Source organism: Ochlerotatus camptorhynchus, unplaced genomic scaffold, assembly GCF_037179485.1.
Source record: "Ochlerotatus camptorhynchus isolate MF236.1 unplaced genomic scaffold, CSIRO-AGI_Acam_v1.1 ptg000141l, whole genome shotgun sequence".
Taxonomy (NCBI): Eukaryota; Metazoa; Arthropoda; class Insecta; order Diptera; family Culicidae; genus Ochlerotatus; species Ochlerotatus camptorhynchus.
The window spans coordinates 4997152-5023371 of NW_027040631.1; the positions used below are offsets into that span (position 1 = coordinate 4997152).

Genomic DNA, 26220 nt, shown 5'->3' on the forward strand with positions numbered 1-26220 from the left:
AATAAGGATTCTTGAAAATTTCCGGAGTGAAAGGTCTCCGAGGCAAAATATGTATTATTTTACGAAGCAAAATAGTTAGTATAGTGGATGGTTAATAAGTATTACCATGACCTGATTGATGGTAAATAAGAATTGATACAACATGATGGATGGAAAAGTAAACTGAAGAAATTTACCATGACCTAATGGATAATTAGCTCATCGCAAACTTGAATAGAACTGTAATGTTCATGTACGAGATTGAAATTGGTGACACTGATTTCAATCATCATATTGAAATAGGTAGTCATTTTGATGAATAATGATAACAGATATTGATAAATTTGAAATAAATATCAGTGTGGCAAGTTTGAAAATAATTATGACCTGATGGATGAAATATCTCTGAGAGGATAGATGAAAGTCTCCCGAGAGGGTAGATGAAATTTCCCCAAATGGGAGGATATAATGCCACCCTTCCTCAATTAAAGAGAGTAGAAGAGGGGAAGAATGTAGTAGATAGAGTTAGTGTTGAATAAATAATGAGTAGAATCGAGTGAGCGTGAAGCGTGATAGTCCGTATGTAAACGGAATCTCATTGGTTAGAGAATTTTGATAGGTTAGCAGGTATGAATATGAAGAACCTAAGCTCGTTGAAGCCACCAGCTCAGCCCATTCGCTGCCAGACTGTTGAGCAGTTCAGTCGATTTGAATTCTCTCTAGTTTCGTTCGTTCGTTCGCAAGTCGAATTAGCTCCGCGTTGTGTAGTGACGCTCTCGCTGACCCAGCCATGGGTAAGAAATCGAAGAAGCAGAAGAAGCAGAAGAAAACCCCATTGCCCATCCCGACAGGCGTTGCGGACCCGCAGCCGAGGCCTCCCGGAACTAAACGACCCAGACCTGAAGACAGCAGCGCCACCGCATCAGCAGCAAAAAAGCTGCTGAGCAACAATCCGTTCTCGGCCCTGCAGAACGGAGCCCAGCCGCAGTCGGACCCTGAGACGGTGCCGAAAAAAGTTAAGTTGCCACCCTTCTATGTGAAGGGCTTCCCTCCCGGGCTATGGGAGCAGCTGGATTTCTACATTAAGCAGGGCCTTCGCTGCACCATTCAACGGTGCACGGAAGGCTACAAACTGATGGTCCCGGCCGAAAAACACTTCAACGCAGTTCAGGCCCTCTTGGACAGGATGAAGCTGGAGTACTTCTCCCACGACATCGAGGCCACCAAGCCGCTGAAAGTGGTGCTGCGCGGGCTCCACGACATGGACACCACCACCTTAATGGACGCGATTAAGGCGAACGGTCTCAAGCCGGTCGAAGTCCACAAGATGACCCGCAGCAAGGCCATCAAGTATCGTGACCAGCTCTACCTGGTCCATCTGGAGAAGAACTCCACAACCGTGAAGGATCTCCAGACGACACGCACACTGTTCCACATCGTAGTGAAGTGGGAGCGGTATAAGCCGACCCACCGTGGCGTCACTCAGTGCTCGAACTGCCTATTGTTCGGGCACGGCACCAGGAATTGCCGCATGGCCAGCCGCTGCATCAAATGCGGCAAAAACCACAAGATCGACAACTGCGACAGCATCGAGGAAGCCACTCCCACATGCGCCAACTGCGGTGCCGCCCACAAGGCCACGAGTAAGGCCTGTCCGAAGCGGGCCGAATACGCCGAGATCCGGAAGAAGGCCTCGTCCAACAGCCAGCCCGGTCGCAAGAAGGTTCCAGAAAACAACGCGCAGAACTTTCCTCCGTTATCACCGGTCCAATCACGGCCAATTCCAGTGTTGCCGCCGCTCCCGCTCAACCAACAGTTGGCTGCTGCCCAGTTGGCTGCCGCTGCAGTACCCGGTCAAGCCTCCGGGCCATCGACGGATCCCCCTGCTCCGGGATTGGCCGGTACAACCGGTGAAGCTACAGACGATTCTCCGCTGTCAACGGATGAGATCGTCACACTGTTGGCCCAGGCCATCATCATCAAGCGCACCTGCGCAACAAGAACACAACAGCTCCAAGCTATCATCTCCTTCGTCGCTAATTATGGACCGTGAACCCATAAAGATTGCCAACTGGAACGCTCGCTCCGTAGGGGCGAAAAACATTGAGCTTGCAGACTTCCTCCGCAAGCACGACATCGACGTGGGCCTTCTCACCGAGACCCACCGGGACCGGTGACAGCTTCTGGCTGCCCGACCACAGCATTGTCCGGCTTGATCGCACCAGCTCCAGGGGGAGCGATGTCGCGGTCATCATCAAGAAAGACATCAAGTACTGCACCCTACCCCACTACCGCACTTCCATCATCGAGGCCGTCGGCGTTGAGGTGGAAACATCGACCGGAAACGTCCGGTTCATCGTTGTCTACTGCCCCCGGCAATGTACCGTTAGCAATGGTACAGCACAGCAGTTCAAGAACGACCTTGCCATCATAACCCGCATCAATGCCCGCTTCGTAATCGGAGGGGACCTGAACGCCCGGCACGAGGCCTGGCGGAACTACCAGCAGAACCAGAACGGCCGCCTGCTATTCGACCATTCCCAGCATGGTCTCTATTCCGTCTGGTTTCCGGACGAACCAACCTTCACATCACCGACGGGCAACCCATCGACGCTGGACCTGTTCTTGGCAAACACCAGATTAGCCAAGCCGGTTGCCGTCAACGACCTGAGTTCGGACCACCAACCGGTGCTGACCGAGCTGGGCTGCAACGTCGCCCCTGCACCGTGCCTGCGGAAGGACTACCATCGAGTCAACTGGGTCCAGTTTCGGCGCGTGGTCGACCGCCACATCGACGACAATCCACCGCTCGACACAGTGGAGGACATCGACCGGGCCCTGGAGGGTCTCCATCAAGCCATATCCATGGCTGACGAAGAGTGCGTTCGACGAGTTCCTGTGAGGGGTAAGTTTCAAGCAATTGATTCCCACACCAAACTCTTGATTCGGCTCAGAAATGTTCGTAGACGCCAGTTTCAGCGGACTGGGGATCTGCAGTGTAAATGCGAAATGGTCGATCTGAATCGGCAGATCGCTTCCAGAATGATCTCAATCCGGAACGAGAGTTTCGGGCGGCTCGTTCAGAACCTGGACGACCGTTCCAGACCATTCTGGAAGGTTGCCAAGGTGCTGAAGTCTCACCCCAAGCCCATTCCACCACTTAGAGTCAATGACGAACGGCTTATAACCAACGAAGAGAAGGCCAATGCAATTGGGGAGCACATTGCCCAGTCGCATTTGCTTGGCTCTACAATCCCAAGTCCACTCGAGAACCAGGTTGTGCAGTGCGTCCAGACGTTAGATACCTCCCCTTGTGCCGTACCTCCAGAAGAACGGATTATAGAGGAACAAATTTGCTCAGCGCTGAAATATAGTAAAAACATGAAGGCTCCCGGGTTTGACGGAATATTCAACCTAGCGTTGAAAAATCTCAGCCCGAAGGTCCACTCGCTGCTGGCTGCCATCCTCAACAGATGCTTGGAGCTGCACTACTTTCCAAGCATCTGGAAGGTGGCAAAAATCATCCCGATCCGCAAACCTGGGAAAGACCCTTCACTACCGTCAAGCTACAGACCGATTAGCCTGCTCTCAGCGCTGAGCAAGCTGTTCGAAAAATTGATCCTCAGCCGACTAAACAAGTTTGTGGAGGAACATGACATTCTTCTTCCGGAACAGTTCGGGTTCCGCAAGGGGCATTCCACCAATCATCAGCTAGTGCGGGTGATGAATAACATCCGAAGTAACAAAGCTGTATCCAAGTCCACAGCCATGGCTTTATTAGACGTCGAAAAGGCGTTTGACAATGTCTGGCACGACGGACTTATATACAAGCTTTGTAACTCTAACTTTCCACCATACCTTGTGAAAATCACCCGTAACTATCTCCAGCAAAGGTCGTTCAGGGTGTCGTTGAATAGTTCCCTTTCGGGACAATTTCCGATCCCAGCAGGTGTTCCGCAAGGGAGCCTGCTGGGACCACTGCTTTACAGCATCTACACGTCGGACATCCCTCTTCTAGGAGACGGTTGCGTGTTCTTTCTGTTCGCAGATGACACCGCGATAGCCGTCAAGGGTAGGATGCCTCGTGAAATTACGAACAAGCTCCAACGATGCCTTGACACCTTTACTGATTATGCCACCACGTGGAAAATCAAAATCAACGCCTCGAAAACCCAAGCAATCATGTTCCTTCACAGACAATCGCCAAAACTTAAACCGTCTCCCTCCTGTACCGTAATAATGGATGGTACAAGGGTCGAGTGGTCCACTGATGTTACTTATCTCGGGATGTTGTTCGATGAGAAGCTCCTGTTCCGCTCGCACATAGAGAAAACCCTAGTTAAGTGCTCCGCCTTGGTTAGGTGTTTGTATCCGCTCATTTGCCGCAGATCCCGCCTCTCAAGGCAAAACAAACTGGCTGTTTACAAACAGATCATAGCCCCCGCGATCTTCTATGCCGCCCCGGTGTGGGAATCGTGCGCTCAGACCCACAGGAACAAAATCCAGGTTGCACAGAATAGAGTGTTGAGGATGATCCTAGATCGTCCATTCGACACAAGAATAGCAGACCTCCATCAAGAGGCAGAAATTCCCAAAGTAGATTCCAAAATTGATGATATGACAACTAAATTTATTCAAAAATGCAATCTTTCTGAACATGCTTTAATAAGCAATTTGTACATAGTAGGTTAAGTGTATATAGTAGAGTAGGTTAGTTTTAAGCTGTCAATAGTAGTATTAAGTAGTTTCTTTTCAAATTCTAAAAACAAAACAAACCAATCCCACCAAGGTGGTCGACCGTGTACTAAGTCTAGGACTAATTCTGTAAAACAAATTTTGAATTTTGCCCATACCTAAAGATGAAGAAAGCAATTAAATCACTTAGTAAAAATTTATATGGTAATCGTCCAAGTTAAACTAAAATAAAGATCATTTAAACTAAACTCGTTGAAGCCATTCTTGTAACGAATTTTGGAGGTGATGGACCACCACCAGCAGCAGAAACAGCAGCAACAGAAACAGCAGCAACAGAAACAGCAGCAGCAAATACAGCAGCAGTAAATTCAGCAGAAGCAGAAGCAGCCGCACCCGTGGCAGCTGCATTGCTAATTCGTGTAGCCGTGGCCGAGGCTGGAAACCTCGGTCCGGTCACGACAAAATTAAAGTGAAAATTCACCAAATGGAACACAGCCTCAGCATTTTGTAGGAATTGATATTGATATTTTGCAGCACTGATTTCAGCACAAACTTACTTCATTGCCCCTAGTGAATAATTATGCGAATTTTTCATGCAATTCATTAACAGGTTGCTTCGATATTCTATCAACATGTTGGTTTCAAAATGTGCTTCAGTAATGGCCCTCTGATTTTCATCACAGCTTATAATCAATTCAGATCAACAATGCGTGTTGAACATTGCAATATATATATAGGGGAAATGGATGTAATGTCAGCGTAAATGCCCCTAATTTGGACCCATACATAAAAACAGCAATCGACCAAATTTTCAATAGCGACCAAAAATATCCATTAGTACCGTTCCAATGACGCACTCATGTACACAGCAAAAAATAAATTTTAATAGTACATCCAAGAGGATGCACGATGCAGAGGTCCGGTCACGACAGAAAGGTTTGTGTGTTTGCTCATTTTTCTATGCGTTTCTTCCACCTCCGCTCAAGTGCAGTGTATCTGCCGCTACTGTATCTGTCGCTTGGATTCTGGCAAAGTTGCCATTCTTCTTGATATGATGTCTTCGGTATGAGTCTAGGAGTGATCCGTTTTTTTTTTTTCGATTCCGATCAGTCCAACACGTGTACTGTAACTTCAATGCGAGTCGACCTCAATTAAGGAATCCGTCCTTTACTCGGTCGTTCCGAATCCAAGATCCGAGGGGTACACCCTTGTTTGATGGGCTAGTTTCTTCAAAGATATCACCGTGAAAGTATTTTATAATTTTCATAGATGACGCATTTACCTTTACAAAATTACTGAAGCTTGCCTGTGAAAGCAAAGCGTCCTCACACTTTTTACAAAGGCTTCCCTAGTTGTAAACTGATATTTTAGTAAGGCAATATTTAGCCACACTTTTTTTTTCTACTAACCCGGATCAAAATCACTATTCCAGCAAACGTTTTACAAAACCACCTGAGCTTTCTAAAGAACGGGGAAGTTTCCGCGGAAGTTGCGTGGCTAGCCAAAATAAAAGCTGATAAGCCTGATTGGGCTGAAACATCGTTTCTTTCAATTGACGATGTTATTTATTTCCGTCGAAATCGAGAATTTCAGTTGACGAAATCTGTTGAAAATTGAAAGTCAATCAAAACTTTTGTGTGCAATGCATTTTTGAAACATGAAATGCTATTTTTCTATTTTCTAAAAATAAATCCTGTTGACATTGGAGCAATGTTTTTTAATACAATTGCAAATGAAGAGAAAGGTTTTCCGTAGTAAAAATATTTTTCCCGCAAACAGTAATTCAAAACTAATAATTCATACTAGGAGAACAATTAACCTTTTAAACGGAGAAATCCTTCAGAACACATGAATGAACATGAATTAAATTGTAAAAGTTACATTGGATGAAAGTCCTGTGCGTTGAATATGAAGAACCTAAGCTCGTTGAAGGCATTCTTGTAACGAATTTTGGTGATGGACCACCACCAGCAGCAGAAACAGCAGCAACAGAAACAGCAGCAGCAGCAGCAAATACAGCAGCAGTAAATTCAGCAGAAGCAGAAGCAGCACATCTGAGCCCGATCCAAAATATGTTTTGAGTCGATACAGCGCATTTGTGAATGGATTGACAGCTGCATCCGGGGCCTGGTCATCCGATTTCGTATTCTTGTAAATTTCCAGCAAACGGGGACCTGCTTTGACCTTGAAGATAGTGAATTGAGTGGACTCCTCGGTAATTCCAGCGAGCTGCATAGAATTTACCAAAAGATCCTTCCACTGTTCAAAATCTTGCCTATGTATCTCAGTATCCTCGCCGAGTGGTTTGCATTCGGGAACATTGATCGAGGTTATGGACAGTTGATTGATAGATGACATGAATTTGGACTCCTCCAAGGAAGCAGCAGATTTCTCTTTGCCAGGTTTGTGTATTGGAATCACTTTGGCTAACTTCTAGCACTTATTGAGGACCGCTGCAAGGTGCTCGAAGAAGTCAACACTCAAGTTTTTCAATTCGAGGTTGACCACTCCATCGACACCAGCGGCCTTGATTTAATTGCTGCTATCATCTCATCAGCCGCTATTCTACTTTCGTCAGGGACAACTACGGGGGTGGCAGCGACTCTAGACATTGCCTCCACTACTGCAGGCTTGTAGGGATTAACCATGGCTTGGCCAAGGTTATGTGAATTCACAAAGAGTTGACCAAGAGCATTAGCCTTTTCAACTGGGGTGTATGAGTAAGGATGGATCCGAATTCTGATTAAGAGAGGAAAGGGGAGGGATGGGCCTCGGCTTATTTTTAAAAATCTTTGCCATTTTCCAGAATGGCTTAGCACAATCTGGGAGAGAGCGAATCTTGTTTGCAAAATCGATATATTTCTGAGATTCACCATGATTTTTTTCAAACGGTTGCAATTTGTCTTCAGGTTAGGCAGCCCAGTACGCTGGTACTGCCTACGAATCGTGTTGCGGAGTCTAATGAGGTCTTTGGTGGGCCTGTCAAGCTTCAGAGTATTACTCACCTGTCTGGATACTGGAACAGGTTGCTCCCTGGCCCGGGAAATAACTTCATCGATAGAGCGCAGACACTATCACGGTCGTTTCCGGGTGTACGTCATAGTCGATACTGGTGTCAACGCAGTGTTGGAACTGCGACCAATCTACCCGATGGTTGTTTCGCCGCGATGCTTGGAACTTGTTGATTGAGGAACCCACTTCAGCCACCACCGGATAGTGGTCCGAGCTGAGTTCCTGATACACGAAAGGTTGCGAAATGTTGTTGCCCATATTGCGGATGTAGATATCGATGGTGGCGTGAGCACCGGACTCAAGATGCTGTACTGCGCCTCCTGCAGATCGTTGTTCAAGATGGTGCCGTTTTAATTGCGCCGACTGTTGCCCCAAGGTTGATGTTTGTCATTCAGGTCGCCAGCGATGATGTATTTTTGCCACCGCCGAGTCAGTTTGATGATATCTCGTCGAAGGTCCGCTGCTGACTCATCCCTGTTGTTGACTTGTTTGGGGCAGCGGGTCAAGCGATGTGCCAACTTCAACCCCGATGGCTTCGATAATTTTGGGTTCAAAGTACGGCAGCAAGTGGCAGTTGATGTTGCACCTCACAACAACAGCTACTCCCCCTCCTCTTGCACTGCTTCTGTCGAGTCTCAAGAGCCGAAAGTCCGATAGGTAGATGTTGACTTCCGACCTTAGATGGGTTTCGGTGATGATGGCAATGTCGATCTCCTTGGCGTTGAGGATATGATTGTTCTTCGGCGAACAAGCGTTCTAATTTGCAATCTTTATAACTTCGTGGTATATGCTTAGTGACAAGGGACAGGACAGCATGAAGCTGTTCAGATCGGGTCTTGCAGGTGCGCAGGATGATGATGACCTCTGCCACGAGTGGCACAAGTTCTCCTCCGAGGTAAATGGGGAATCGTTGACGAACTCACTTGACACAGCACTGGCATACGATAAACCAGGGGCAGTGGAGGGACCTTCCCAGGTAACAATTTGTTGCTGTTTAAACATTGTTACAACCGTTTTTATTCAACCTCAGGCTGGACAAATGTTGTACTTTAGAAATAAAAGCCTTTATTCAGCTCATAAACATCTAGATCTGGTGATTTTATCAAGCTTCACGCTTATAAGGAGCTTTAGTTGAAGCTGAAAATAAGCTTAACAAGCACTTCCTCACTTTTCTTAAAAAGCGATTGATTCCTTCGCTGCTTAAGATATGTATAAAAGTGCTTGTTAAGCTTTCGATCAGCAAATGTTCATCTGTAAACAAGCTTTGATCTGTAAACAAGTCTATTTTTAGAACATGAAGCTGTTTTGAAAAGGTGTTATAATTACTTGATCAGCAATATTTCAACCTTTGTTCAGGAAATTTTCAACCTTATTTTTTAAAACAAAATAATCGAATGGCATACTTTTCACGATGTTATACACTGTATGTGATTTAGGCTTTTTGTCTATGAACACTCATTTGTATATATTTATGTAAATTATACATAGACTGAAAATACCCGTTTTCATCTGGGAATTGAACTGCCATCCTTGGATTAATAGCTGCACACTGTACTATCTGCTCCATTTGCGCCTGCATAGTCGTCACCCAATAACATGACATAAAGTGGAAATGAATTGCTTTCTAAACGGGCAGCAACATTTACTCATAAAGTGAGTTTACGTTGCTTACTTTTGGTTTATCTATGGAAATCCTATTTAAATTTCACTCACTTTTGCCGAAAAATAGTGAAATTTATGTTTGATATACACGGATTACCCAAAAGTTAGTATGCTTAACTCACTTCGTGAGTCACTTTTACTGGTCGTGTACCTCAAGGCTGCTTTATCGCTGTGCAACAGATAAACAAAACGGCATATAGAAGAGGAGCATGAAAACTCTGACTGTCAACAGTTGTTATTGTAGTTCTGTGTCTGGTGGATTTCAATTCATTGTGTCGTGGTGAAGATTGTTTTAAAATGAAGAAAAGTACAGGTAAATGCAAATAAAATGTTGTAAGAATTAGAAATCAATGCAACTTTATTCTATTCAATAGTTAACAAACATCATTTTACCATTGTCGAAACTATGGAGTGTGGAGGACCACTCCTGTCCATTGTACCCCACCAGTGAGTGAACGGAAAGTTTTTGATGTGGCCAGACAAAAAAGCCGAACTTTTGGTCAAGGACCAGTCTTCAACACCGACCCCGAAATGGAGCAAGATCCCATGCGCCGTGAAAAGAAGATTCATCAGAACGTTTTCGGAAGCTGAGTTCGAGGCGGCTGAAATGTCTGGTCATACGGACTCGGACTCTCAGCAGCTACCACCATCGAAGAAATTCAAAACAAAGGGGGCCGTCAAAGGATTTCAAACCGATTTCAACGAGCTCATGAATCAAGGTGATTATGCAATAAATTCGGCAATGGACACAATTTCAATAACAAAGTAATCATAACAGGTCCTTCGACGTCGCATCACTCTGTCACCCATCCAAGAAATGAACCACCAGCCTCAAGTTCTGGTGTGTCAGCTGAAATCCTCGAAGCACCGACCATCACACAGCCAGACAACGTACCGATTCAACTGTCCCAGCCAACCAGCGATACCGAACAGCCCGTTGGATACATTTTGAATGCAGAGCCGGTGAGTTTCTTGTACAAATTCCATCTGAACCTGTGGTGGTACCGTCCACCCCCCTTTTTTTTTGTTGTCCTTCAACCAATTGACGGGTTTTCAATAGGATTTTCTAAGCAAACTGTCCCATATGAATTGAAAATCAAGCAAAGATGGGACAGTTATGGGAATAGCGGCTGCCTATCACGTATACAAAATCAGCTCAATTAGTTGAAGGACGACAAAAAATACCGATGGGCGGAAACACCCACCGCAGATATGGGAGGAAGGCTGTATGTTCCTCTATTTTTTATCATTTCCTCCATAGCATTGGGGGCCATGCACTAATTACGTAAGCACTTATGGGGCAGGGGGTGTAGCCTTTTCTTACGCTCCATATTTTTGACGTTCCCTTTAAAAGCTCTATATAAAAAAAAAACAATTTTATATGAAGAAAGCCTTACAAAGGGGGGATATATACTTACGTAATAAAAGCATGGCCCCTTGAGTGGAACGGTAAAAAGGTATATGGCTATTTTATACAAAAACCTAAACCTAATTGAACTCTTTTTTATAGCAACTAATTGACGGAGACGAACTTAAAAAAGAAATTTTTGCGAAAATTGAGGAAGAACGTGACCACATCATTGCAGAAGTTACTAATGTTACATTGAATGCCATGGAAACATTAATTACTAAAACAATCGCAGCTGTTAAGTGCGATTTCGACAGCAAAATGATGTTGTTGCAACAAACCAGGGAGCAGGAAAATGATTATGGAACTGAATTCCAATTTATTCTTGTTTCATCAGCCGCGGAATTGGAGCAACTGGAAAATAACCTGGACGATAAGGAATACGCTAAAGAAGTGGTAAGTCTATGCATATGTTACAAATTTGCCTAGTTTGCCTGAAAACGTGTTTTTGGTGTTAGGGTCCATTCAATAATTACGTAAGCATATTTTCGATTATTTTACGCCCTCCCTCCCTCATGTGTAAGATTTTCTTCATATATAATTGATTCTTTTTATATGGAGTGACAAGCCCCCCCCCCCTGTGGGCTTACGTAATTAATGGATGGCCCTTTACTCATAAGCCGCACGTGTGCTACACCAGAACCCCTCCACCCTCCTCTCAACCCTGTCTCTGCATTGTCGTTGTAGATTGACATTATTGAAAATCATTCATTTCTTTCTAGCTTACTAACATGATTTATTTTTCAATATTTTCCTTACAGATGAAATTCATTCGAAACATCATTGGCCAGAATGGTGATGACTGCAATGGTTTGAATACTTGCTATCAAATCATTGATTATTTCTTTGATAGAAAGTTCATGCCCAATTGCTCCTGGACTGGTGCGAGCCGTGGAGAGAGTGTAAAATGCTCCATTCAAAACTGCAAAAACATACAAAATGTGTTTTTTGCGATCGTTAAGAGTGTGAACGATGGTTTTTCGGTTAAAATGATGGAAACATTTTTCAAGACAATGACAAAAAACGCGAAGAAAAGGAGTGAGACAAAGGGTTTGAGACAGTCGTCTTCTCATCATCGCGCAAGGAAGCCTACGATGGCCGCAGTTGGTGTAAAGCAAGGTATTGTAATACAGGGTGACTGGTATGTCATGGTCAATACTGAAAAGGGTAGTAGATGGCCTTTAACTGAGCAAGCAATTGTTCTACATTATACCTCAATTCTCTATTCTAACGGAGATATTAAGGTTCAAAGTTTTGGGCCACCCTATTTTTGAGCCATCCTAGTGCAAAGAACAAACCGCTTAACAGGTCCAAACAAAAATTCTAAAATTATCTTGAAGTCTGAGCTATCTGATGAGCAGCTTACAACTTTCCGTTGAATAAGTCAAACATTTTTAAAAATCGAACATACTGCAAAATCCCCTGTTTTTTAGACATTTTTTTAAGAATAACTTTGGCATACAATCAATTCGCATGGAAATTTTTCCATAGTCATGTAGCCCATGAAAAACCATATCAGATAGCTCAGGCTTCAAGATAATTTTAGAATTTGTGGCATTGGCAGCGTTTTATTAGCAAATGACAGTTTAAATGTTTCGAATGGTATGGTGCAATGGTATAAAGACGGTGTATGTTTCGTTGTAATGAATTGCTACTAGCTTACAGAAAATGTCGTTTATGTTGTAGTGATCTTTGCGTTTCAAATTGTATTTGTTTGCTACATAAATATGCAGGAATGACGAGCGAATAGGTAGAACAAAAAAGTCTTCCTTGTGTAAAATTGATCTTCCAGAGATAATTATGTTGTGGTTTTCATCATAGAGTGCTGATTTCATTCTTACGATTTCCCTGCTCTTTGTCATAAACCATGCATTTCTAAAAATATTACTTAGCAAAAATCCGTCGTTAATACGTAGATCTGTGATTTTGCCCCGATTTTTGATTCTAGGGAAATTATCTTGAATGTTTTCATCATTGCAATTAGAGAGAATTGCATCCCTTTCAGCGATTCGGTTTGCAATTTGCTCTAAATTACGGTTACCTTGACGCAACAGTTTTTTAATTTGAAACAAAGAATTTTCAAAGGGGTATGCCGAAATCGTTTGTAAAGATCCAAATCTTTTAACGTCTGCAACAACATGTTCTAAGTTATGAATATTGCTCGTTATGTACTCTGCACCGTAAATATTTTTGAATTCCTCTATATATGTTTCGAACATCAGTTGAGCAGTTGAAATATGATGCTTATAAACATCATTGGAGCAAATCGTAACTGCTACAAAAAGAAGCAAAAAATGTTTATAAACATGGTCTTTTAGAATGTCCTTCAAAACAACTATTCCAACGTAATTCAAAAAACTTCGCCATTCTACACCTTTCCAGAATGACAAACAGTCCATTCCTCGCATCGATCGGTGAATCTCTGAAGGGAGTTTAGTGTTCAACAAAGCAATAGAGAGTTTTTGTATATCAAGGGCACACATCTTTCCTTCATATCCTAAAGTGCCATCTCTCCAGCCGATAAGACATCGCTTCATAACGCCAAGTTCAAGAAGATGTAAGGAATCTGCCACTACGAAATCCTGAATTATATCCAAGCCAGGTATTTTCAAAACTGGTGACTCCTGTAGCTTATGATGTTTGCCGTATTGCTTCAATCTGAACTTTTCATCAGTTCTCGGGGCACATTTTATGTTTGGAAGCGTTACTGTCCGTGATGTATGTGAATACTCTCCTTCGGTGGTACATTTTAGACACCCATTGATGCCGTTATAGTTGATAACACCTAGAAATTAATAAAAACGTAGGTTTTCTATAAAACTAGTAATCAATGATATTAGTGGCGTAGCCAGGATTTTATTCTGGTTTTTATTTGTAAAAAGTTTCTGAGCCAAAGCTGACTGCCATTTCGAAGAAGAAGAAAGTTCTATATGGAAAATATGTGAATCGCGGCTCTGAGGGGGTGAACCTTAATGCCACCCCTGGCTGCGCCACTGAATCATGTACATAATGCAAAAAAAATCCTAAATTACCTTTGACGAACGCTCGAGCTGGTGAGTCACAAATGAAACATCTTATTTTTAATCTAATAAAATGTCCATTTACAACTAGTCCATTATCCAATATTGGTATCAGCTCATCGATAAATGGTGATAAATATTCGTTTACTTCCAAAGGCTTGCTTTTTCCGAGGAAAATTCCGACTACCATCGGTTTGATATGGGGCATATCGTACACGTTACAGAGAATTGGCCAGAATTGATCCTTTGAACTCTTATGTATAGGTATTCCATCCATGTTAACATTTAGTTCAATGGAGATATCGCTTGAAATAAATTTGAAACGATTCCTGAGGCATACTTCCAAGCCTTGATGCCAGTATGTTCCACCAGGTATAGCTTTAACTAGCATGCTAGTATTTTGAGGAGTGATTAACAAAGTCCTCGGATCAGATGGCAAATCTACATCACCATATTGATCTTTTATCACACTTAGTAATCCTTTTAGGGCCTGATGAGAAATATTATAGTCGATTGCCCATTTTCTTAGCGCTTCTCTAGAGCTCTTCTTAACTCTTAGGGCATCTTGATTGTCTCCTTGATAGGGATCTAACTCAAGCAACTGCGAATCGTCTAGTTCCTCATCATCAGCTGACAACGGTTTGAGCATAGATTCAAGTGGATCATTATCCTCTTCAGATAGAGAATTTGGTGTGGGTTGCTCCAGATTATTTACTGAACATAAAGGACCTAAAAATGTATTTAAAATCAAGCAGCGAAAATAATATTTATGAACTTGCATACGTACTAGGAAATATTGAGCACTGCACGGGATCAGCAGTCCTTAGCGATTTCGGAGCAGGAAATGGCGATTGATGCTTGTAGATTTCAGAACACATGCCTTTTAAAAACATCTCACATTTTTCGTGGCTTTTTTTCTTGTTCCTGTAGTATGTTCCATTTTTTTTTAGCTTTTGGAGAGACTTTCTGTTCATTTTTGATCAGACAACTTTTACGAATAACTCCTGTAGGGCCGTAATTGTAAACATTTCGCTGTCATTTCTAATAGCTTAATAAAAGAGTCTTGCAGATTGTAAAAGCTACTAAGCAACTCTTCAGCAACCTTAAACAAGTTTAGCTTACTTTACTGATTTAAAGTGTACTATTCAGTTGATCAATCTTTTATTCAGCTTGTTAACCAGCTTGAAGCAAAAAGCTGATTTAAAGATCTTGAAATAGCTTATGTGACAGTTAATCAAATATTAACTAAGCTTTTATTTTATTCAGCCTTCAACACTTTAAATCAACCATTAAACAGCCATTGCTCTCGCAATTCAGCTTTCATTGTTACTTGGGATTGTTTCGGCTGGGCCGCTGCAGCAGTGAGGCGATACTGGGCTGTTCGGTGGCTGGGAGCCGCTTGCTCTGTTGGAGAAAACCCAGCGCGGGTGCTAAGGGCTCGTTGATTATTGAGGGGAAGCGGTGCTAGGTTCGGGACCAGACACAGACTGAGCATCTGTGATGGCCGGGGGCGCACGATTATTGCAGAGTCGACCGGTCTGTGTGTTCTTCATGCACCTCGAAAAAGATTTTCCGAAGTTCCTCCGCTGTAGTCGGTAATCCTTCGGATGCCAAATTAATTTTGATGTCAATATTAGTTATTCCTTCATGGCCAAACGATGGTTCCTTGTCATGCATATATGCCAAATAAAGGGGAACGATGTACATTATTTTTGTGTCCCGCAGTCGTGCTTTCAGGAAACGTCAGTCCCCATCAGCTGATTGCTGCGGCAAGCTTACGATGGATGGGCCCATAGGGTCGAGTGACCATCCAGATGTTGTATTTGATTGTAGAAGTGATGACGGCGTTTCAGTCTTGTTTTTTTTTTCATTATTTAACGTCGGTCTCTGTTCCGCAATCTAGTGCCAATCGCCGACGGACATCGATTGCCATCCATTGACGGCAATCGAATGTGCAGGAAGGCAGCTTCCACACCTGCCTAGGATATCGCATCCATTCAACAACAAACATGGGCCGGGACCAACGGCTTTAGTTCCCTTCCGAATGCCTCAGAAAAATCCCACCGACCTCGGCTGGGATTGAACCCAGACCCATTGGGGTGAGAAAGCAGTCACGCTTACCACTACACCACTGGCGCCGGCAGTCGGTCTTGTTGTTGTATTGTACCTGTTTTTCTGTTCGGTATTGGTTGAACCTCAAGAAAATTCGTAGGTCATCAAAAACTTTGCAGAATTTCATAGAGGTTCACAGAACTTCAGAAATGTTGATAGATCATCAGAGAAATTTACAAAACATCAGAGAAGCTCACAAAACATCAGGAAAGATCGTAGATCATGAAAAAAGTAGAAGGGTCTGTGCCTAGGGGCACGAACGGAAGCTTGACGTAGGACCGCTAGTGGATGGAATAAATGTGAAGAGCATTTAGTTCTTTTAATTGATTGATCATCTATTATCTTAACTCTTTCCGTTTTTGATTTGTAGGCGTACCAAATTTGTAGTATTTTTTTTTTCAAAGAGAAAGTTGATGAAGAGAACCGATCAAAATCACTTGCACCCCTGATTCCAAGTTTGGTTTCAATATTACAACTCTGGGGAGCATTTTGTGTGGTCGTTGGGGGCGTGTGGTTCTGAATATGGACAAACAAGCACAGATGAGTTCTATTCCAACTCTTTACTGTAATAAGCTTGTTGGCCCTGTTTTGTTGCCAAAGTTGGTGATGATTCAACCTCCGAAACCGTACAGAGTGCGTCTGCGACGACGGATGGCGGTTATCACGAAGAACCTTGCGATGACGCTTGGTGCCTCCTTTACCACGACCAGTCATTGCTGCTTGTTGGGTAGAAGAGTGGTCTACCTAACCTGACAACACCTTGCTACTGCTGCTATTGCTGCTTCTGCTGCCTACTCACCACGCCGTCCGAAGCGAAAATGAGTTGAGGATAGTAGTAGTAAAATTATGTTTAGTTCTGTTATTTAAGGTTTTACATTGTTTTAGCCTTTCAGGCTCTTCATCTTTGTCTAATTTACGTATTCACGTTTTTCAACTAGGCTACAGAAAACCCCCTTGGGGTTCAGTTTTGGTTGAATTGAAAAAAAAAATTTGATAACCTACCTAACTATGAATAATTTAACCTAATTTGCAAGATCGCGTATGATCTCGTGATTTGATCTCAGACAGGCGTCCCTAGACCTTTCGAGGATGAGCATACTCCGCTCCTCCAGTCAGTGTCTGAATACCAGCCAGGCGGTGGATTTATAGAATTTCGAGTCCGCTGGGGACTCTTGACGATCATCCTAAGGATCTTGTTCTGGATCCATTGGAATTTGAGGTGATGGAACTTGCACAGCTCTCCCAGATTGGTGTTTCGTACTCAATGGCGGGGTGGATACCAGCACCCGGAAGGGGAGGAACGTCTCACGTGAAGATGTTGAAGAGGATAGGACACCATAGGAACCCCAGCATCAGCGTTGAACGTATCAGAAGGAGAATTGTTCAAGAAGACCTGGAATGACCTGCCCGACAAGTAGTTTTTGATGATCTTAACCCTCCGTTACTCGCGCCAAGTTTTGTAACACGAGTACTCGCGCGTTGTACTTTGAGTTTTCCATTGCCATTTCGCAGTCGAGCTACCAATCAATATGAAACCAACGGGTATTCTTTAAAAAAAAAAAACTTGTTTTTAACTAAACAAGTTAAACTTTTATCACAGTTAACCCCCAAAAAATGCGGATAATAGAGAAAATGTGAATGGAAACCGCGTAAACGCTATCCGTACTACGTGGGATTTTACTTAATTGGTAACAGCATGAAAATCTCGAGATCCTGACCAGCTAGAATGTTACTGTCTTGGGCAAAATTGTTCTAGAGATCATTACCTTTTCGCTGGCGGAGAGTAGTTCAGAATTTTCTCACTACGTAGCGCTAGAATACATGTGAAATTATCGCATGTGATATATCTCGAGATCATGACCAGCTAGAAAGTTACTGTCATCGACAAAGTTTTTGATGAGATCAAAGCCTATTTCTTGGTGCACAATAGTTCAAAATTTCCTCAATACGCAGTGCTAGTATACACGTGAAATTATCATATAAAAGATCTCGAGATCCTGACCAGATAGAAAGTTACTGTCTTCGGCAAAGTTGTTCAGAAGGTGAAGGCCTTTTCGTTGGTGAAGTAGCTCAGAAAATTACCACTACGTGGCGCTAGCATATACGTGCAATTTTCGCATATACAATAGTTCGAGATCCGGAGCAGATGAAAAGTTACTGTCTTCGACAAGCTTTTTCAGGGGGTCAAGTATTTTTGGCTGGTAGAGAGTAGTTCAGAATTTTCTAACTACGCGGCGGTAGTATACACGTGAAATTCTCATATGAAATATCTCGAGATCCTGACCAGATAGAAAGTTACTGTCTTTGGCAAAGCTGTTCAGGAGATCATAGCCTTTTTGCTGGTTAACAGTAGTTCAGAATCTTCTTACTAGGTAGTGCTCGTATACATGTTAAGTTTTTGCATGTGCTACATCACTAGATCCTGACCAGATAGGGAGTAAATGTCATTAGCAAAGTTGTTCAGGAAGTCAAGATCTTTTCGTTGGTGGACAGTTGTTCAGAATTTTCTCACTACTTGGTGCTAGTATACACATGCAATTCTCACATATACAATATCTCGAGATCCAGAGCAGATAGAAAGTTACTGTTTTCGGCAAAGGCTGGTAAACAGTAGATAAGAATTTTCTCACCACGTGGCGTTAGTATACATGTACACTTCTCGCATATGCTATATCTCGAGATCCTGATCAGATAGAAAGTTACTGTCTACGTCCTATTTGATTGTATTCCTCCTGCTGGAGGCTGGAGCACATAATTTTTGTTCAGACGCTGCAGAGCTTAAACCGAGGCTGTAGGTTGTGATCTGTCAATGCAGTCCTAAGCTGGTCGACATCCTTTATTGAAGTGAAGCGTCTGAGAGCGTCGTTCATTGACGCTCCGGTCCCCTTCTACTAATGCGCTAGTACGCTGACGCACCATCTGGTTTTTGGCAAGTTGAACCAAACTTGCCAGAGCGTGTGACGATGACGGCACTTCCACGGCGCGAAACGAAAAAAATGAAGAACGAAACAAACTAAAGCCGAACAACTCGAGAAGGCGAGCTGGAATCCGAACTGAACTGAACTGCTTGACGGTCAAGCAGAGAATGAGCCTGAGTTGAGGCTAGAAAGCAGCGATCTTTTATATCTCTTCAGGTTAAAGCAGAATGATGTGCAACCAAGTGGTAATCGACTATGATGACGACTAGGAAGAACGTTTATTTCATGAAAACTGTGATAAAATTATCACTTCTTATTTGTACATTGGACAATGCTTGACATTACTACTTTTTCAATAGTTTATTATTGAAAATCATCCGTCGGATTGCTTTTGATTCGTGGAAATATTTCTGATCGATTGGTGATAAAATTATTGAAATAGATCAAGGGACAACTGAGTTATTAATGTTCAAAATCTTTCATAAATTTGTTACATGTTCCATTTTCGTTTTCCACAAAGTGTACCCCCATATAGAAACCCCAGACGAAGTCCTACGTCAAAAAATCGAGTTGAAGGTTGAAGAAATATCTTCCGAAAAATTTGCGAACGTTTAAGGAAGTTCATACAATATCAAGGAAATTCATAGAACTTCAGGGATATTTTAAGAACTTCATATTTGTTGCGTATTGGGCTGTTGAATATTTCTTGAACAATTATCATACTGAACTCTTGGGCAATTAGGATTATTTCTTAGCACGATGGTATTAGTTTTGCTAAATGCTGCTCCTACGGAACTCTCCTTTGAATTATTTTGTCAAACTCCTTAGAAACTAATTTGAACTCCTCTCAGAACTGTATTTATTTCTTTATTTGCTTTGGATTTTCTCCTTCACTTGGAATTCAACTCAGAGCTTCTAAATTCTGCTTATAAAATAAATGTAGTTCTACTTACATATTCCTTAGATTTCGCACTTAAACTCACTATCCTGACAAATATCTTAGATTTCTCCTCGGGAAGCTTCTTTGAAGGGCAGTGAGTTTAAAGCAGTTTACCGATCTTCGTACAAGTTGAGCGAATTCGTTATAAATTCGAGAAAGTTTCGCAAAAGTTCATTGAAGAGCAAGGAAATTTGTAGAAGTTCATAGAACTTCATAAAAGCTCTGCTAGAATTTTGGGGGCGATTCAGATTTGAGATCTGAGATCTTAGTCAAATTAAATTTACAAGCTCAGACATATTTGAAAAACTTGTTTTAGTTTGTGTGATTCCAAAACCATTCAATCGAATTTAATGCGCAACAAGGTGTAACGAATGTTTTAAGCTCTTTAAGTTCTTCCGAATCGAGAGGCTGCTGACGCTGATCAAGAGGCCCGGCTGGAGGCTCGCTTTAGGGCGGGTCAATAATGCTCAAACACCGATGAAATTTAAAGATAACGAAATGAAAATTATTCAGCAAATAAAAGAAAAACTAGTCTATTAAACCCTGTCACCCACAGTGAAGGCATCAACTCTCCAAATCGAAAAATGAGCTACTAAGCTTTAGAGAAAGTTCAACGACTTTAAAGTGCACTATATTATAGGGGATTTCAATCTTCTCTTAAAGCTAGGGTAACGTCACAACTATGTACAGGGAGTTCTTCGAGCTCATAAAAAAAAAGAAGTTCTGACCTTGATTCGGTGGATCCAAAAGGGACGATGACTTACGGGGCTTCCCACGGCGGATGTCAGCAGGCAGCCCACACAAGTGCAGTGGCACGGAAAAGGGTCCAATTCCTGTCGTGGACCTTCCGGACCGTGCTCCGATCCCGTCTGGTTCAAATCGGACGAACAGTATCCAACACGTGTTCGAGCAGTTGAAGCGTAATACCCGTGGTGCACGCCGAGTCGGACGAGGTATCACTATCCAGGACACACACCGAGTCGAACCGTTTGGCTGATGTCGACGACAGGCACTCGAACCGACCGAACGGGAAAGTTTCCGATAGCCACAGTCCCAACGACGGCTACTACTAGCGCCACAAGCTATCAAGGTGGTTGACGGATGCCTCGAACGATCAATCGTGGAGAACTTTGATCGGGCGTCGTTGGGTGGTTGTCGGATCGATCTCAATCCGGTGAGAAAAACTTCGTCCCAGGGTCGAAAGGCGGGTATGCACTACGGATGCGCAATCCTGTGCGAGGTTCAGTCCAGCTCGCAGGCTTCCAAGCCCCAAACACGCACTCACGTCGAACAGTGGGTTAAATCTGTTCAACATGCGTCAACATTTAATTAGTGCGCCGTATTCACTTGATTTTTCAAACTTTCGAAATCTTACCCGACTTATTTCGTAGCGGAATTCACAAGTAGATTAATCGCTAATACTGAATTAACATTTAGCTAACAATTTGGAAACTCATTTCACAAATTTACCTTCAGGTACAATCAGTTTTCACACAGTTATCCTTTTAAAGGAATTCTAATAGCTTTAACTTTTTGAACTTGATTCACTGGCTTATTACCGTTCACAATTTAATTTTCTGCCAAATCTGGATTTTAGGCGCACTTGCTCAAGCAGCGACTTTTCGAGATGACGGTCTCCACTTTAATAAAATTCAAAACCCCAAACCAGAAATTCTCACCCTCAAACAAAGCCGATAGCCTTGGAGGCTGAATAATTGGCATTCCATATGCTATTGTTAAAGACCACCAAAAAGGGGCTACCTAAATCATCCGTGTGAGGAAATCGTGTTTTTAATATTTATTTTCTAGATTCCTCCTTTAGCGCATCTTTTGGTAAAATTCAAATAGCCCTCGAGAACGTTATGAGATCTGAGTGGAACTCACCGAATAATTCACGCGAGAGCTTTTCATCACTCTCTCAACCTGCCGAGAGAGGGCGAAAGTTGATGTAGAAAAAGGTTAAAACTTTTTAACGAACGGGAAGCTTCATAGCTAATTAAGGGCGGTATTCACATGTGGCTACAAAGGCTCCAGGACTCTGATCGAAGGTCGGTTTTTTAAAGCGATATGAATACCTTTTTTCATTTTCAGAAGGGTTAAACATTTAGTTCAATTTTGCTGCAAACTACAGCACGATTTTCCACCAAATATAGCCAGCTGAAACTATTTAGAACTTGTATCTTCCTGAAGATCTTTGAGTGTGTATGTTTATTTCCTTTTAATTCCGTTATAATTGCTTATCTTTTGACAGATACGCGTATTTTGTCTACTACTTGCAGCCTTCATCAGTACCAGTGATGCCAGACCATCAAAAGATAAGCAATTATAGTGGAATTAAAAGGAAATAAACCAACACACTCAAAGCTCTTCCAAAAGGGATTCCGTTAAGAGGTTCGACAAATTTAAAAACGCGCCATTTTGGGGGGACCTTAACTCTTGCATCTAGCGGTGAGAAATTTTACACATTGTGTTTTTAGTAAGAGTGACATTATGTAGAACTAATATATTGAACAACCCGAACCATTATTGATATTTTTAATTCAAGCCAATTTTCCACCCAGCCCATACGATTGAAGGCTGCTCGCCCTCTGGTGGTGAGTGCTGTCAGAAGAAGCATGAAATGCCTAATTGGCAATGCAATGATCAGTCAATTGAAAGCCGATTAAATCGTAGAAGGCTGTGTCAAATTATCATCCAAACCAGATTCCACAGAGGCATTAGCCCAATGGCTGAAAGATGGATTCGAATGTGTCCGTGCCACCGCTCAAAGCTCAAAGGCATCGATTCCAAATGGACGCCTGTCCTGTAAGTAGGCTCACCGATGATGGTCGTATTGCCGTTTGAACTAAAATATGTCCGAAACCGTCCCTCCGAGTTGATTGATTCGAATTTCACCCGCTATTATCATTGTCTGAGCGTGTCCAGAGTTGAATCCTAGTCGGAACAGCTCACATAAGCGCTTAGGGCTTATAAATTATTAAATGGTCCGGGAATGGATGACAAAATGACTCCCAGCAGGGTTGCCTGCACATACCCGAGGAGCCGGCAGGAGCGAGTGGAACAAACGACTTTGTGATTTTGGGGCTTGCCACTTTACGGACGCTACTTTCCCTTTGGGAAGGATTACGTTACAATTGAATGAATGACTGAATGAATACAAATAAAGCAATATTTGTTTCAGTTTTCGCTTCTCAAATTGGTAGTTTTCCAAAACCTGTTGAAATCTTCATTCATTATTTGTTTGAATAACTTTTTCCCCATAGGAAGCTGGCATCATGCTGTCAGTAGTTGTAAAAACAAAACTGACAGCTTACGGTAATCCATTGAAAGCCGTCAGTACGGTGGTTCTTCTATAAAAAGGAAAATAAGTAGGCTGAGGCTAACTCCATCAGCGATCGCAGCAATCGTAATGCGAATCAATGGCTTTACAATTGTGTTCACCAAAGCCTTGAAAAGACATTGCCACCACTGCTAATCGTTGCATGACGGTTGGGAGCGCTTAACACGCAAATGTGAAAAACAATCATCCTGGAGGGAGAAAAAGTTCTCACTATCGGAGTGAATCAACTCGTTAAATTTTAGCACTCCACTTTGGCCATCTGCCGACGGAGTCATCTGTAATGTGCATATCATAATCGTAATCGTTAAAATTTATCGGGCCAGTGCAAGTGGGCACGAGTGAAAGTGTGACAGTGTGGGTGTTTGTTGACTCGAGAGAATTTGTGATGATTATGAAGCAAAGTTTATTATTATTTATGGGTGCTTGCTGCAGATTATTGAATGTTTTTTTTTAAATACTCAAGGCAGCTTAGTTTTAGAAGGGACAAAGGTTAAGGTGAAAGGGGATCCATCCGGAATGACTCACTTCTTCATTTTTTACGTAGGATTACGTCTTTCGGCAACATATTGGGAGTACAATTAAAAAAAAACAACAAAATTGGCCGCGTTACGAAAAGTGGTCAGGTTTTGACAACTTATAACTCTGTCAATAGCGGATGGATTTCAATTGTAAACAAGCCAATCGATTGGAAATTGATCTACATATCTGCTGAAATGAACACTTTATCAATTTGCAATAGGTGACTATTGAAAATTACACAAACGTCCAGCTATCGCAATGGTTATCAAAATAATTACCGATTGCCTGCAAAAAGCGTTTTCCCTATCACAGGTTTCAAAACCGAATTCCATCCGGTCTCGCCGAACGGTGTGTGGTTTCTTTTCCTCAAATCAACCACCACCCGTTAAGCAGATGAACGTTCGACTTCCCGAGCTGGATCTCCCGAAGTTCAGTGGTCGTTTGGAGGACTGGTGCGTCTTTCGTGATTCCTTCGAATCAGCTGTAGGTTCCCGGAGTGACAACGGCGCAGTCGAGAAGATGCACTATCTCAAGGGTCTCGTCCAAGGAGAAGCAGCAAGCACCCTCGACCCGATTAAAGTCAGCGAGCAGGGCTACAAGGACGCTTGGAGGACACTCAAGCTTCGGTTCGAGAATAAGCGGCACCTCATCAAGTGTCACTTAAAGACGCTGTTCGACACTCCGGCGATGCGCGAGGAATCATCCGAGTGACTACTTGCGTTGGTTGATCGTTTCGAGCAGCCAATATCCGTTTTGAAAATTTTGGGTGAATCAGCCGACCGGTGGAGCTCGATATTGGTGTATATGCTTTCAGTCCGCCTCGATCCTTGTACGCTCGGGAATGGGAGAACCACTGTGCACGACTCGACACTGAAAACATTGCTTCAGTTCTGGGAGGAACCGGTTCAGCGCCCCTGCACATGATTCGAATTCCATGCCATCCCATGATTCGAATTCCATGCTCTAGTATTGTTTGCAGTGTCCACAGCTTTTCGCAACAAGCACAAGTTTTTGCAAAAGTCAGCCGCCTTTCCAGTTACCACGCAGAAGAACGCATCCAGCTCAGGAAATTTCAGCTCCAGCAAGTCGGAAAAGCCGTGTGAACGATGTGTTCAAGGGCATTACCTGTACCACTGTCCGGATTTCAGGAACTAGATGTTGGTCAATGGGCCGATCTGGTAAGGCAGAAAAAAATATGGATGAATTGTTTGCGTTGCTCTTCCCACTTTTCTCGAAACTGCCCTATGCCGTGTCTGCTCAAGAATACACCACACGCTGCTTCATACGGATAGCAGTGATATCAAGTCTGCATCCAACAATCAATCTGCTGATTCTACATGTTGTGTTGCTACCGAGCAAGCTCCTCAGTCCACCCCAGCTATTCAGCAGCCCCCGTTCCGAATGTTCCTGCTCCTGTAAATCAAGCTTCCAGTGTTCACGACACTTCTGGGAATTCGCAATATGCTCAGGTCTCACAATCCCAAGCAGGAACCGTCTCTCTTCCAACGAAACTTCGTCTCTGTAGCATTGTGCGAAAAGCTTCAACTTCCTCGCACTCGACTTCTTCAGCCGATTACCACCAGTGGAATTGGCAACACCACCACGATCGTGGAACACGAAACATCCGTTACCATCTCCTCCCGGGTGCCGCCTTTCACCATGAAAAGTTCCATGCTCATACTCCCGTCGATTACCATGAAACTGCCGCAATCTTCGGTTGACGTTCGTTCCCATGTTCGCCATGACCGGTAGCATTGACATGATCCTTGGCGCTGCACACTTCTTCCGTGTTATCAGTTAAGGCCGAATCTCTCTTGGCATCGATCTTCGTCTGATCCAGAATGCAGAATTCGGTTGGGTCGACTCAGGATAATGTACGCTGGCAAACCACGACCACCTAGATCCACGTAGCTGTCAGTTCAGTAATCCCTGAATGATCGACGAGTTGGTCAACCGTTTTTGGCAGTTGAAGGAAGCTCAAAAGACAAAAGGCTGGTCTCCGGAATGTTTCTGCGAAGATCACGTCCTCAAGAACACCACTCAAAACTTCGAAGGCCGCTGCTACGTTGTCCAACTTTCGAAGCGAGAAGAACTCCTGCTTCAGCTAGACGACAACTGGTACAATGGTACGCTACGTTTCTACGCTCCCTAGCCCAGAGATCCGCTAGAGATCCTGAGAAGAAGGCAATGTACCTGAAGTCCATCCACTTGGCGTTAGGACACATGCGGGAAATCAGTCCCGGTGAACTAAATGTCAAGCCTAGCTACTTCCTTCCCCATCACGCGGTGATCAAGATGGACAGCATGACGGCCATGCTTCTAACAATCTTGGACGCCTTGTGTCAATCGAAATCTGACCTTTCATTGAACGACGTTCTGCTTGCTGATCCCACCATTCAAAATACCGTGGTCACTATCGTCACTTGCTTTCGAATCTTCGAATTCGTCGCTTCTGAGGACATCGAGAAAATGTACTGGCGATCCTCTTCTTCTTTTTCTTCTTCTTATTCGCATTTTAAGCTTATTGCATATCGCATATTAGCTTATTGCGTGCTCTCTACTTAGTGTTCTAGATGCACTTCCACAGCTATTAATTGAGAGCTTTTGATGCCTGT

General features: G+C 43.2%; 1 protein-coding gene across 1 annotated transcript; it reads left to right on the forward strand.

The window, feature by feature from the left end:
* Positions 1-4959: 4959 nt before the first annotated feature.
* Positions 4960-24316, forward strand: LOC135700689 (signal transducer and activator of transcription C-like). Its single transcript, XM_065221266.1, has 3 exons — positions 4960-5036; positions 8482-8662; positions 23918-24316. The coding sequence occupies exons 1-3, from the start codon at positions 4960-4962 to the stop codon at positions 24314-24316; spliced, it is 657 nt and encodes a 218-aa protein (XP_065077338.1).
* The last annotated feature ends 1904 nt before the right edge of the window (positions 24317-26220 follow it).